The sequence below is a fragment of the Camelus ferus genome, chromosome 32, assembly GCF_009834535.1.
Source record: "Camelus ferus isolate YT-003-E chromosome 32, BCGSAC_Cfer_1.0, whole genome shotgun sequence".
Classification (NCBI taxonomy): domain Eukaryota; kingdom Metazoa; phylum Chordata; class Mammalia; order Artiodactyla; family Camelidae; genus Camelus; species Camelus ferus.
Window position 1 is genome coordinate 16,094,962 of NC_045727.1, and position 13,743 is coordinate 16,108,704.

Below are 13,743 nucleotides of genomic sequence, written 5' to 3' on the forward strand. Positions count from 1 at the left end.
CATTGCTCCCCAGAGCAGAAGCAATGCAAAAATCTTGGAGAAGAGCCTGAGGAAATTTGGGACAAATAATAACAGTGACTGAGCATTTACTGTGTTCCAGCTCCTGGGCTAAATGCTGTAAGTGCAGTGGTAATCACAGCCCCATGGCACTGGTGTCTAGATCATCACCATTCTACAGACAAGGAAATTAAAGCTAAAGGAACACAGCTAGAAGGTGCCTGAACCAAGATTCAGCCTCAACAGTCTGCATCCAGCCCCTGCCCTCCCAAGCCCCCTCCCCACCCTGGCCCCATTGCGTCTTCCCAGGCTGTCAATGTCCCCCTCCTGACCAGCCGCCCATATGGCCCTCCCATCCCCCCTGGCTCCCTCTAACCCAGCCTTCCCACCCCCACACAGCCATGCCACAACCATTCTGCAGAACCATACATTCTTTATTTATGAGATGCATATCAGCAAATCAGCTGGGAATACCGTGGCGTCTGCCAGCAGGAGGCAGAAGGTTCTGGAGGCCAAAGTTCTTCAGGAGGTAGGCAGACACTGGGCTCAAGGTGCCAGCCTCCAGCAGGGGCACCCAGTGGGTCTGCAGAGTGCAGAGTGGGTCTGGGGAACAAGATAATCTGTGTTTTGGATCCCCTTTGCATCCTGGCCTGATGTAGGCAAGCAGCAGAGAGCCCGGGGATGGGGGGCGTGAAGAGATGGGACATAGAGCAGGAGCTAATATTTACTGAGCATCTCCCCCAAGCCTCCACAGAACCCACAAGGCAGAGATTCTTGTGCCCACTTACAGGACAGGGAAATGAGGCTTGCAGAAGGTAGGAAGCTCCTTCTGAATTTTTAACCCGCTTTGCCACTCCTCTTCCCTGCCCCTCCCCACAAAGAGAGGAGTTAAGGTGTTTTATAAAGATGACCTCAGCCCAGGCAGAAAACTAAATATAAAATAAGAGAAAAATGAGGTTCAGAGAAAGAAATATTGAGTCGGGGATTAAATTCCTCTTCCAAATGCCTACCACGTGCTGTTGTTTAGTCACTGGTAGTGGATTGTACATCGGTCCTGAGCATCTGGCCGCCAAGGCAAAGAGGGAATGCAATTCGCTTTGAAGATGTCCAAGATCTACAAGGAGAAAGGAAGCTACACATAGAGATACAGCTGTGGCAGAGAAATAGAGAAGGAATTTCATGCCCCCAATCTAATGTCAGATCCCTACATTCCTAGAAACTGCCCCATGGATTTCTATCCCACCGCCCCTTTCCCTATCCGACTGCCCTGGGGCAGAACAATCTTCCGACGGCGCCTTGAAGGATGTGTTTTCGCAGGTGACCACCAGGTGGCAGTGCGGCGCAGGTCTCGGGTGGACGTTTCTTAGATCGGGAGGCAGCCTGAGGGGACTGGAGGAGCCTGAGGGAGCCTGAGGGACCTCAGCGAGTTAAGGCCGAGACTTGAGGTTGAACCTCAACGAAGAAATCGGTCTCATGCTCGGCAGAATCAGGCTGCACTGCTTCCTCAGGCTGGGAAAGAGAAAGAGCCCCGGACAGAGTATCAATCCCCTGGTTCTCTATGCAAACCAGCACATCAACCTGCCTGTCTCATCCTGTCTTCGCACCTGAGCAAGGGGGTGAAGAGTGCCTGCTGGGGAAAGAGGAGACTGAGACAGGGATGGAGAATGCTCGTGGCCACTAAGGTGGAGAACAGCCAGAGGTTAAAAGACCAAGAGCTTCTGAGCTGCGAGGGAGAAAAAAGGAGAACCCAAGTTCCCCGAAAGAAAAGCCACCAGGGCCCCTAGTTAGGGACAAGGAGGGGAAGTGGTGAATTCTTCTCTGTTTCCTCTGGTGGGTTTGGGGCGAAGAGTCAGGACTTTTTCAAGTGTAAATGACAGAAACCCACCTTTAAAATGTCTCAAGGGGAAAAAAAAAAAAAAGCAGGGAGAGAGTGTTATGTGATCAAAGGCACATGGGGTATTTGCATAGCCGGATGATTGGACTCATTCTCTCCGTTTCTGGCCTCTGCTTCCCCCACCTTGGTTTTGCTTTCAGGCTGCCTTTGATGGCAAGTTCCCAGCTTACACCCCATAACTTCACAAGCCCAGCACGTAGAAAGCTTCTCTTCCCAGGTGGTTCCAACCAAAGTTCCAGAGCATCATCTCCACTGTGTCCCGTGCCCACCCCTTGGCCCAATCACGGTGACCGTTACCGGCCAGACCTGGGTCACTGGTGTCCTCCTTGCCTCTAGACTCTGGTGGGTCATCCTCGTTCGAGGTATTGACTGAGTGAAGGGAGGGCGGTTCTCTGAGTTAAAACTGAAATGAAAAGGGCAGACTGCCACCTCACCTCGGTCACAGTTGACCCATCGGCCCGGCTTTCCCGAGGTTTTGTTTTGTGTCAAGAGCAGGTTCAGGAGTGCAAGGCAGGAAAGAAGCCTCCCTGCCTCGACATATTTCCCCTCCATCAGTCTTGTGATTAGGTGACTGCCTGTAAACAGCCTCAGGAAATAGGGACGGGGTGGGTCAGCACCCATGGCACAGGCTTGTGCCAGACTCCACCCTACCCCGTTCAGGTGGGGGTCTTCCCCCTCCTGTCCCTCCTTGGCGGCTGCGGGTGACGGCCTGCTGGGGGGAGGGGGTGGTTGAGTGCCTGGCCCTGGGCCCAGCACAGAATAGACACTCAATAGACGCTGTTTCTTCCTACTTTGCACAAAGGGTGACAAGCTTTGTAACTGTCATTATCATTGCTTTGGTCCTTGTTAGTGAATAGGTGTTCCTGGAAGCCGCTTCTGGCAGGATTTGCAGGGGAAAATCCTCTCTCTCTCTTCACTCCTCCCTCTCCCTCCCTTTCTCCCCTCCTCCCCCTCCCTCCCTCCCTGTCTCTCTCCTCTCCTCCCCCTCCCTCCCTCCCTGTCTCTCTCCTCTCCTCCCCCTCCCTCCCTCTCCTAAACACATCCAAGATGTGTTAAGATCTTCCGCTTCTCACCTCCTTTCATTCTGGGTGGTTTCTTTCCTTTCTGTCTGACCATTCCTACAGTTATCTTCGTCACTGCGTCTTTGCTCCCCAGGGAGTGACTCAGTAAGACAGTAGTGTGAGGACCCTGTAGACCAGAGAAAGAACCGGGCAGGCGGGGGTGGAGGGGAACAGAAAAAGAGCGAGTGAAGACTAAGAAAGAGAAGCCCCACGCTGCATCCCAGCTTCCTTCTCACAGCACTTTTTCGACTATCAATTTTACGAGGTAAGGAAACTGAGGCTCAGTGAGGCAGAGCACCCTTCCCGCCAAAGGTCACCCTGTCTGGAAAACTTGGGATCCAGGATTCAGACCGAGGTGTGTGCAGTTCCAAATGTGTCGTTTTCCTTTGTGGCAAGCCACCCCTCCCAACGGGAGTAGCTGGGCTGTGAGGCTTAGGAGCAGTCACGTGGTTAGTGCTTGCTGTGTAGTCTTAGACAAGTCCCCTTCCCTCTCTGGGCCAAGAGGATGCTGGTTTGAGATCCACAGTCCCAGACCCTTTGGTCAGTCCTGTTCCCCATGTGTGATGTTCTTGGTGATGGGTGTCCTGTGCTTACCGCTTACGTCTGAACAGACAGCATCAATCTTTCAAGTTCCCCTTCCTTTATAACTGGGAGAATTGGTCTGCTGGCAAGATATGAAAAATAATTTCACACTCTCTTTCCTCCCCTCCCAAGATCACCCCTGACAAATTGTCTCTTTATTGCCTGTCGCTCCAGCCATCATCTCATATCTGGGTTCTCATTTTTTTTATCGTTGCCAGCCTCATTTTTGGCTCCAACTGCTGCTGGCTCTTTCTAGGGCCACCATCAAATTCCAGTGAGGCTCCCCTATTCATTCATTTTTTAATCATTCATTCATTCATTCATTCAGCAAATACTGCCTACTTTGACCCTAGGGATCCACAGCTTTCGAAGGTCCCCAGTTATTCATACTAAAGTGTGAAGGACTACTTTCTTAAATCCTTTAAAGGAGGACACGAACCTAGCAACTTACTGTTTATAAACCCCATTCATGCCTTGTATCTGTTTAATGCTCCACAAAACCTTATACAGCCCATAGTAAGCTCAATGCTTTTACAGACTGGGTGGCCTCAGGCCAGTTGCTTGACTTCTCTGAGCCTCAAGTTCCAGATGAGTTTTATAGGGATAATAATAATGTCAAGGAGTTACTGTGAGGTTTAAAAGCTATCCCATGTGAGAGAAACCAATGCAATATGTGTCATCAATATCATCATCATCATTATCATTATGAGGAAGGCATGCCCCAGGTAAGGGGGTTGAGTGCAGACAGGGGACTATCAAAGCAAAAAGACAGAGAAAGGTAAAATAATACTAATAACAATACTAAGAATGATACCAAAAACCTCTACCACCTTCTCCTGAGAGCTTACCAAGTACCTTGCACACGTTCTAGGCATAGGCATGAATAATACAGCGTTTAACCTTTTACAAACAAAGAGGTAGGTATTGTGCTTCCCCAGTTAACAGAGGAGGAAACTAAAGTGAGATGCTGGTAAGTCCAGGATGCAAATCCAGGACTGTGATGGCCTCTGGCCCCAGAGGGTGGTAACAACTCAAAGCTGGCAGGGTCAGACAGTCATTCCTTTATGGTGGGTACAGCTGTAGGGGTACCACCTCCCTACATCCAGTGCCTTCTAGGGTCTAAGGGTGTCAGAGTGAGAATATTTCTGGTTGGAAGATGGTGGCCCAACCCCCATCCTCTGCCTCAGCAAAACCTCAGAACCCGCAGAGATTGACTTAATGACCCTCTCTCTAACGGTCAGTCTCATTCCCTAGAACTGACCACGAGATCACTTCCTGGACAGTACTTCTACATTTCCTAAAGCCCTGCTGGATGTCAGGACCTAAATGCCCCGAACTAATTCATACCAGGTTGTGAATGACTATCACAGCCAACTACAGGGACGTGAGGTCAGAGAGACCATGGAGGAGGTAGATGATGACCAGCCTTATAGGACTAGGAAATAATTGTTTTGTTTTGTTTTTTCTTGGAGTGGGATGGGAAGCATGGGAGGGTTTTGAGCAGGGGAGCAAAGATCCACCTTACAATTTTAACAGAGCCACTCTGCCTGCTGTGTAGAAAACAGGTTAAGAGGGAAAGGTGGGAGCAGGGAGATGATAAGGAGGAGAGAGGGGAGGATGGTTTGGACCAGTGTGGGAGCAACGGGGATGGTGATAAGCGTCTGGGTTCTGGTACAGTTTGAAGATTCAGGCATCAGGATTTGCCAGTGGATTGGACTGTGGGTGTGAGAGATGACGGATTATTCCAAAGGTTTGACCCAAACAGATGGAAAAGTAGCTTCGGTTTTGGGTGGATTCTGATTGAGTTGTGCATTGGACATCCATGTAGAAGTGTGTAGTCTGCAGTTGATATTCAGGGATGGAGTTCAGAGGAGAGGTCTGAGTAGAGATAAGCACCTAGGAGAGACTGCCTCCCCCCTCCCCGTTATCCATCCCAGGTCACTTCTTATCTCTTATACACACCTGTGCTTCCCCATCACAGCTCCTGTCACAGGGCATTGCAATCCACTGTGGACTTGCCTGTATTCCTCATTCAACTGGGTGAGAGAAAGGACTTTGTGTATCTTGTTTACCATTTCCCAGGGCCTGGCGCACAGTAGGTCCCAGGCAAATGATTGTTTGAATGAATGGGATGATACAGAGAGGGGTTAAAAATGACCAAAGTGCAAATGTTCCTAAACACTTCCCTTCCTGAGCCAGATAGTGTTATCTTTTCCAGCAGGCTGTTCAGAACCTCACCCCTTCCTGACTCTGTCAGACTTCTTTATGACAAAGGAAGGTAGTCCAGAAAATTAGCCAGATGGCTTATGATTGTTAAGACAATCTATATATAAAGGACCAGGAAAGAGAGCAAGGAGAGGTAGGGGTGGAGAGTGAGGGGAGTGGAAATGTATGTATGGATCTTGCCACTCAGGCTGCAAATGGAATGGGAGTTTATTTCTTTGTTTTAAAAACATTTAAGGCTGAAGGTCTTAAATGAGGGTAGTATGTATGAGAACTGGGGAGAGAGAAAAGGAATGTGAGAAGTTTCACTAGGGGAGAGAACTGGCTCCCTCCATGCATGGCTTTAAAAAAAAAAAAACAAGCTTTGGACAATTTATTAGGAAGAGAGCAATCATAAATATATATGCACCTAATAACAGAGCATCAAGATTCTCGAAGGAAAAAAATCAGAAAGCAAAAATGGACAAAACTAAAGGGAGGAGCAGATAAAACCAAATCATAGTAAGAGATATTAACAGCCCTCTCTGAGTAAGTGATTTAAAAAAAAACTGATCTTTTAAAAATTGGCAAGGATATAGAGCAATGTAACCAACGTTGTGAACCAGCTTGACCTAACTGACATTTATAGGACACTGTACCTAACAAGTGCAGGATTTCAAGTCTATCAAAAATAGGCCATGAGCTGGGCCATAAAGTAAGTTTCAGCTCATCAGAATATTGAAATCCTGAGTATGTTCTCTGACCACAATGGACTTAAATAATAAATCTGTAACAATAAAATATCTAGAAAAATCCCTAGTATATAGAGAGCGTCCCTTTAAATAATCCATGGGTCAAAGAAGAAATCATAAGGGAAACTAGAAAATATCAAACTGAATGATCATAAAAACACACCATATTAAAATGTGTGGGAAGAAGCCAATGCACTACTTGCAGGGAAATTGATAGCTCTAAGTGATTATATTGGGGGGAAAAAAGAAGAGCCAAAATAGTGACCCAAGAATCTACCTTTAAAACCTAGAGAGAGAAAAAAAGAGAAGAAAGTAAACCAAGAGTAAATAGAAGAAAGGAAGTACTGAGGATAAGAGCAAAACTCAGACAGATGACAGAGAAAATCAACAAAGATAAAGATTGGTTCTTTGAAAGGACTGACAAAATTGAAAACCACAGGTGAACACTAGACCTTTTTTTATTACTTTTAGTTTTTCGTGCTGACTGTGCATGGACTGGCCCACATGAGTGCTGGGTTCACACGGGTTACAGGGGGAGGCAGAGGAGAGAGCACATAACAGCCTCCACAGCTTCTCGGTTCCAGACAAGCACATGTTCGCTGCTCAGCGCTGGCCCCCCTGCTCACTGCTGGATCCTTCGGATGCTCTGCACCTGGAAGGTCTGGGCATGAGAGCCCCACTCCCGGAAATGCTTGTAGTCACCTGAGTGGTGATCACACTCCAGCACATACTGAAAACCGCGGTAGCCAGGAAACTGGGAGCAAACCCAGCTGGAAAAGAGAAGAGGCAGGCTATTACCCTATCATGCTGTTCCCCCTGCCAGCAACACCACTCCAGCCATTCTTTGCTCAGCCAAGTTGTATTTATCCTTCAGCTCAATCATCACTTCATCAGGGTGGTCTGACTTATTTGCCAAATTAGTCCCCTGTGGTACTTTTGTAGCACTCATTTAATTAGGCAATTAACAGATCATTTGTAAAATAGCAGCCTCCTCTGCCAACAGTAAACTCCTGGGTGTAGAGGTGTGTGTGGCTGGTTCACTGTTATCTCTGGTGCCTAACACAGTGCCCAGCACAGAGAGGGTCAATAAATACTTGATGAAGGAAGGAAGAAGTGGGGTGTCTTATTCGTTCCCCCTCCTGCCTTGTTCAGGGACATGTCCAAGGAAAGGGCTATAGTTCTTTCTATTCATTGGCTCCTACATTATCCAGGACTAGACACGGATTTGTGTCTTGTCTTCTGAGTTGTCCATTTCCCTTTCCATAAGAGGAAAGTGGCCTTGAGAATCACAAGGGGTCCATCCTACTCTGAAACAATAAGATTCTCTGGTGGTTCCTGAGAAAAATTTAAAAAATAAAATAAAAACTCCACCTCGCACCTTTGCCCCTGCCAACCAGGAGCCAAGGGCTACCTCAGAAGATGGCTCTACTATCCTCCACGAGTGAGGCTCTCGTACCTCAGCCATCCCCTCGGAGAAAAGAGTGGGAAGGGGCAGTCAGTCCTGGGCCTGAAGCTGGGATTCAGTTACCTACCTGCTGTTGGATGTGAAGCAAGTTGCTTAACCCACATCTGCTTCTTTACTGCTGGACAGCCATCTACTCCTCCTCTGGTGATAGACCTTGTCACCCCCTCCCCCTCAGTCAACGTGAGAAAATCCTCACTCTAGCAATAAGCATGTGGCCAGGCCTAGCCAATCAGAGCACTCCATTCCTGTGTGCCTGGTGATTGGTTCAGAGTTGAGCACATGACCCAAGCTGGACCAATGAGAGTCTTCCCTAGAATCTTTGGTGGAGTCACTGGGGACAAAAACACACTCCCTTTCCCTAGGGCTGGGCTGGAATGTAAGGATGAAGCTGCCATCTTGCCTTCACATGAGAAGAGCTTGCCTAAGAATACAGCCGCACTGAAGCAGACAGAGCAAGATGGGGAGGAAGACAGATCCCTGCTGAAGCAGCTGGATCCAGCTGTGCCTGAAGCTAGTTACAGGGGCCAATTAACTTTGAGATTAATATCAGTGTGATCTGGGTGTCCATTACTTGCAAACCCATAAATTTCTCCTGATGCCTCTCTGTGCCTCTGAAATGTGGGCATCAGACCCCAAAAGTCCTCAGCACATCGTTTTCACCAGATGCGTCCCCATCCCTCCCAACATCCCCTCTCTCCCTGCCAGGCAGAACTTTGCATGCACTTACGCCCCTGAGTGGACATGGAAGGAGCCCACTTCATTGCCATCCCAGCCCATGGCCTGGAGGGAGGGATAGTCATCGCTCAGCTCTCCTTTTCTGCCCAGGAAGTTCTCTTGCTCAAAGATGGTCAGCCTCGAGTCACGGTGGTTCTGCAGGCACAGGGAACAGGGTCAGAGCATCAGGTGCTCAGTCAGAAACCCAGGAGCCTCTGCCAGAGCCCACACCCCTGCCCTTGCCTCCAAAATCAGCCTTCCTTGCAAACCTTCTGGAAGACCAGTAAGCCAACAGACACCAGAAACCTTCAAGACCTATACTCTCTGCCCTCCCAGAAATTTCCCTTCTGGAAATTTACACAAAGAAGATAATCAAGGAACAAATTAGCCTTGGCAATAACAGTTTTTTAAAAAAGAAGAAGAAAAAGAAAAGAAGAGAGAAAAGAAAAGAAAAGAAAAATAATCAACCTGAATAGCAAACAGTGGGAAATCAGGAGGTAAACTGGGGTGCTGCACTACGGTTAAGAGATCTGGGTTCAAATCCTGACTCTCCACTTACCAGCTGACTGAGCCTAAACATGTCACAGCATTTCTGAGCCTGCTTTCTGCATCTATAAAATGAAACTAACCACATCTACTTTTCAGGATGGTTTTGAGGACTAAACGAAACCAGAAGTAAGTTGTAAACTGCGTAAAAGCAGGGTTTGTGTCTGTCAGAGTCCACGTGGTTCCCCGGATTGGCACAATGCCTGGGCTATTGGTGGAACAAATGAACAAATGAACATTCACAAAATGGAATACTAGGGGGCGATGGAAAATGATGCTATAAATGAGATTTAATCACCTGGGAGGATAATGGTGATAAATTTGCAGACAGAGTGAGAAAAGCTGGTTTCCAAGCCTTACGTTTGTTACGATTCAATTTTTATAACAGAACTAGATATACAGATACAGACGTGGATATTGACATCAGTCACTGTAGGTATAATCTTTGGGCAGCAAACAAGACTAAGGAAATCTTGGGGGAAGGGTGTAGCTCATCAGTGGTAGAGTGCGTGCTTAGCATGCACAAGGTCCTGAGTTCAATCCCCAGTACCTCCATTAAAAATAAATAAATAAACCTAATTACCTCCCCTGCCAGGAAAAAAGAAATAAAAAAAAAAAAAAAGGCCAAGGAAATCTCCAGCAATGTTAACAGTGGGCTTCTGTCTCAGAGGTGTGGGTATAAGTGACTTTCATTTTCTTATTTGGCCATATCAGGTTTCCCCCTAACTTTATCATAAATACATGTGTTGTATGTGATTTAAAGACTTGCTGCTGGAGAAAAAAAACTACACCTTTCTGGGCCTCAGTTTTTTCATCTGTAAGATGGGGATAGTAATGCCCACCTCCACCCATACTCTGGAAACAGTAGTTAGAATATCAAATCAGGAGCGCTGATAATGAATTAGGAATAAGAAATAAAACCCATCTTCCTCACCTCACCCTGTCATTTCTGGCACCCAGCATCTCCCAGTGTCCCTCAGTCACAAAAAGAGGGACACAGAACACACAGGGACTCATATTATAACCACAGTTGCAATGGGCAGGCTGTGTGTGGTGGACTCTGTTCAGATGCTCTGTGTGTTTTCTTCTCCTGTACAGTGTCGGTGCTATGGCCCCATTTCAAGATGAAGAAACAGGCTCAGAGAGGGGAGGGACAGCCATGTCACACAGCTTGAAGAAGTGACATGAGATTTGAACTCGGGGGCATCCTGTTCCCCAGCCCCCACTGGAGGGGCTGAGGCCTCCCCAGGACAAGGCAGTGGCAGACTCACAGCGCAGGCCACGGGCCGGAAGGAGGTGAGCCTCTCGGCAGGGTAGGACGTGTTGCCGCTCCAAGCATCCCAGCACGGGTACTCGCCCCGCTCCAGCACATACTGCTGCCCTTGGAAGCCTGCGTGCTCAAACCCCACCCACCTGCAGAAAGAGGGCAGAGAGTACAAGAGGTGAGACCCTCCCCACTCCATGCTGAGTTCCAGACCAATGGTTATCATGTAGGGGTGGCTTTGCCCCCAAAGGACACATTTAGCAACGTCTACAGGCAGTTTTAGTTTTCATACTGGGAGGAGGGACGAGGGGGTGTTTGCAACTGCCATTTAGTGGGTAGAGGCCAGAGATGCTGTTAAACATCCTCCGAGGCACCAGACGGCCCCCCAGCACAGAACTACCTGGCCCCAAACATCCATCGCTCGGAGGTGGAGAAGCCCGGTCTAGACCTAGTAGCCCACCGCCTCGCTGTGCCTCCCACAGGTGAGGACGGCTCCCCGCAGGGTCCCCCTAGGCCATGAAGATGAGGCTTGACCACAAGCTGACTTAAGCCTTGGTGGGGTTCCCCCCTGTGATCCTTTGGAACGTGGGGAGACAGGCTGTTTCTCACCCCTCCCTCTCCTGAGAGAGGCTTCCATGAGATAGTGGATCATCTGCCTCTCTGGTTCCCATGAGATACGGGACTTCCTGCCTTGCCACCCTGGAGAATGCAGCCCGCAGCAGATGGAGTGGCAGTTCACAGCAGAGGGCCACCACTCCTGCTGTCATCCGGCCCCTTTTGGTGTCTTCCTGTGGGACATGGGACACAGGAGGCTGACACCATGCTGCCCTTGACTGATAAACTCTCTTATGGAAGTAATAAACCTGAGCTTCTGGTCTCCTTCCTGGCAAAGTCTGTCAGCCTGCTGGACACATACCTGGACAAGTTACTGCTCCCATCTGAACCCCAATTCCCACTGATACAAAGCAGAATCTAGAAGAGCATCTACCCTTGTTGTGAGATACATAAATGCCACCAAGATAACCTGATGCACTCACAGGCAGGAAGTGACTCTGAATCACAAAGAGAGAGCATTCTTTCAAGTACTTTCCAACCTTCTAAAAACTTCTCTCCAACACAGTTGTCACTGGCCAATGTAGCTGATAAATTTAAACTTAAATAAATTTTAATTTAATTTAGTTTAATTTAAAATTAATGTTCTTTAGCCACACTAGCTGCATTTCAAGTCCTCAATGGTCATATGTGGCCACTGGTTCCAAATCAGACAGTACACCTGGAGAAGATTTCCACTGTTGCAGAAAGTTCTACAGAAAGGCAGTGAGCGGGCTCTGTGGGAATGGCACCCCCTACATTTGAGCAGTGCACAACCAGCATAACCTTACGCTGCCATCCTGCACACGCCCCAGCATCTCAGACCCAAGGAAGGCACATCGGTACAATCAGAGCCTAGGAAGATAGGACCTAGGACATCAAAAAGTCCCAGCACCCCTTTCTACATCCCTTCCTGTCTCTTCCACCGTGGCTACAATCCCCCTGGACTCACGCTCCACTCAGCACTTTCAAAGATCGCACAGTCTCAAAACCAAGCTCCAGCACACTGGGGCACTCAGCTGTGAACTCATGCCGCCGGCCTTGGAAGTTATCCTCGTCCCACACCACGATCTATACCGGAGAGAGAAGATAGAGACCCGCATTAGAGTCCCGTGGGGGTGGCGTGAGGGGCTAGGGGCTCACCCCAGGACTCAAGGATGGGGCAGACCAGGTAAAGCAGGGATTGCAAACTGATGCCTTCAGGGGCCACGCAGGTAAGGAGGGTGAGGGTTGAGAACTGAAGGGCACAGACCCTGTGGAAGCTGCTGGCCTCTGGGTAGCGACACCTACTGTTGCCGCGTGGTAATGCGGCCACCTGTCCGATTTCCCAAGACAATCCCTGTATCTGGGCTTTTCTGTGTTTTCAAAGGCTGATGACAAATTCAAAGGTTGTTATTTTGTTTTGTTTTTTAAACACAGAGGAAGTCAAAGAAATCATGACCAAAGCCATGTGCAATTACCAGTTGACTATCTCTGCCAGATAGTGTAACAGTTTCATTTGGGGACCAAAAAACCCAAGTTCAAATCAAGATCCCTGTGTGTGACCTTGGGCAAGACCCTTTCCCTCTCTGAGTCTTGACTGCATCCTCTGTGAAATGGGACCTCATTATCACCACCCCCCAGGGGTGAGGTGGAGATTCAGTGAAGGCGGGGATGGGGGTCCTCTGGACCTGGGTTTGACCCGCACTGCCCCCACTTCCCAGACCTCCCCCCATGCCTCTTCCTACCTTCCAGTGTCCCGCTGACTTGGTGCATTGCAGACTCATGTTGCTTGCTTCCTACACCAGAGAAGAAGGTGATAAGCTTCCGCCCTGACTCTGCCCCGTCCTTGATCCTGAAGTCCAATTTGGGCAGTGTCTAGATCCAGATGGGGTCCAGATGTGCCCGGGTTGGGGGCAAAGTGCAGTTTTGGCCTGTCCCTCTCCTACCCTTTCCATCTGTGACCATCTCCTGTTCTTCCATCTTGTCCCCACCTCAAAGCGTACCCAGGCTGTGTCCCACTCCTCTAAGCCCTGCTCTGTATTCGTTCATCTGCTCATTATGGGGAGTTTTCTGTGGCTGCCGGTGGGTGGATGCGTCACCCCCTGGGAAACACCAAGGTGCTCAGCTTAAGAGCCTCCCAAAGACACCACCTGACCCAAAAAGATGACTCCGATAGTGGAAGCTGAGGCAATAGGAATGCAGGAATAATTCTGGTTTGAAACTAGGGTAGCAGGTACCACTCTGGATGCCTGGAGCCTGCCTTGGTTAGGATAGGGTGACATTCTGGAGGACACAGTGATGTCCCCAGGATTGGGGGCTACCTGGGCTCCCCCGCCTCCCAGGACGCTCACCCAGAGCTCGGATCCCACCCCTTCTCCAAGCCTGGGACTTACCGAGACGGACCCAGAGAACATGCCAGACCTGGGACCAGCCGAGGTCAGGCTCTTATAGGCAGGGCAGAGAGAGGGCCCCTGGGGGACAGAGCCCTGACTCAGCAAGTGAGCGACAGGAACAAAAGCCAGCCCTGGCCGGAGCGCCAATGGAGAGGTGTCAGCAGCATTGGCTTTGGCTGGGAGGCAGAGGTCAGCTTGCCCCCGTCAGGAACCATCCACGAAGAAGGCAACAGGAGGAAGGTCCACCTTCACCAGCTCCGTGGAACTCCTGACTAGGGCAGGAGAACAAGCAGCAGAGTT

At 49.2% G+C, this 13,743-nt stretch overlaps 1 protein-coding gene and 1 long non-coding RNA gene across 2 annotated transcripts; both read right to left on the minus strand.

Annotated features, from left to right (window-relative positions):
* Positions 1–464: 464 nt before the first annotated feature.
* LOC116660968 lies at positions 465–2,410 on the minus strand. The gene is made up of 3 exons (XR_004316703.1): positions 2,326–2,410; positions 1,008–1,111; positions 465–600 (listed from the first exon to the last, which is right to left on the minus strand). It is a non-coding gene; the product is annotated as an uncharacterized LOC116660968 (long non-coding RNA).
* Positions 2,411–6,930: 4,520 nt separating this feature from the next.
* Positions 6,931–13,465, minus strand: CRYBA4 (crystallin beta A4). Its single transcript, XM_006185746.2, has 6 exons — positions 13,444–13,465; positions 12,796–12,846; positions 12,021–12,139; positions 10,485–10,626; positions 8,681–8,823; positions 6,931–7,258 (listed from the first exon to the last, which is right to left on the minus strand). The coding sequence occupies exons 1-6, from the start codon at positions 13,462–13,464 to the stop codon at positions 7,111–7,113; spliced, it is 624 nt and encodes a 207-aa protein (XP_006185808.1). The 5' UTR covers position 13,465; the 3' UTR covers positions 6,931–7,110.
* Between the last annotated feature and the right edge of the window lie 278 nt (positions 13,466–13,743).

Coding starts and splice junctions, on each gene's coding strand:
- CRYBA4 (XM_006185746.2), bottom strand. CDS start 13,464: ATGTTCTCTGGGTCCGTCTCG. Junction 10,627..12,020: donor TTGAAAGTGCTGAGTGGAGC/GTGAGTCCAGGG, acceptor CTCTTTCTGCAG/GTGGGTGGGGTTTGAGCACG. Junction 7,259..8,680: donor TTCCATGTCCACTCAGGGGC/GTAAGTGCATGC, acceptor TCTCTTTTCCAG/CTGGGTTTGCTCCCAGTTTC.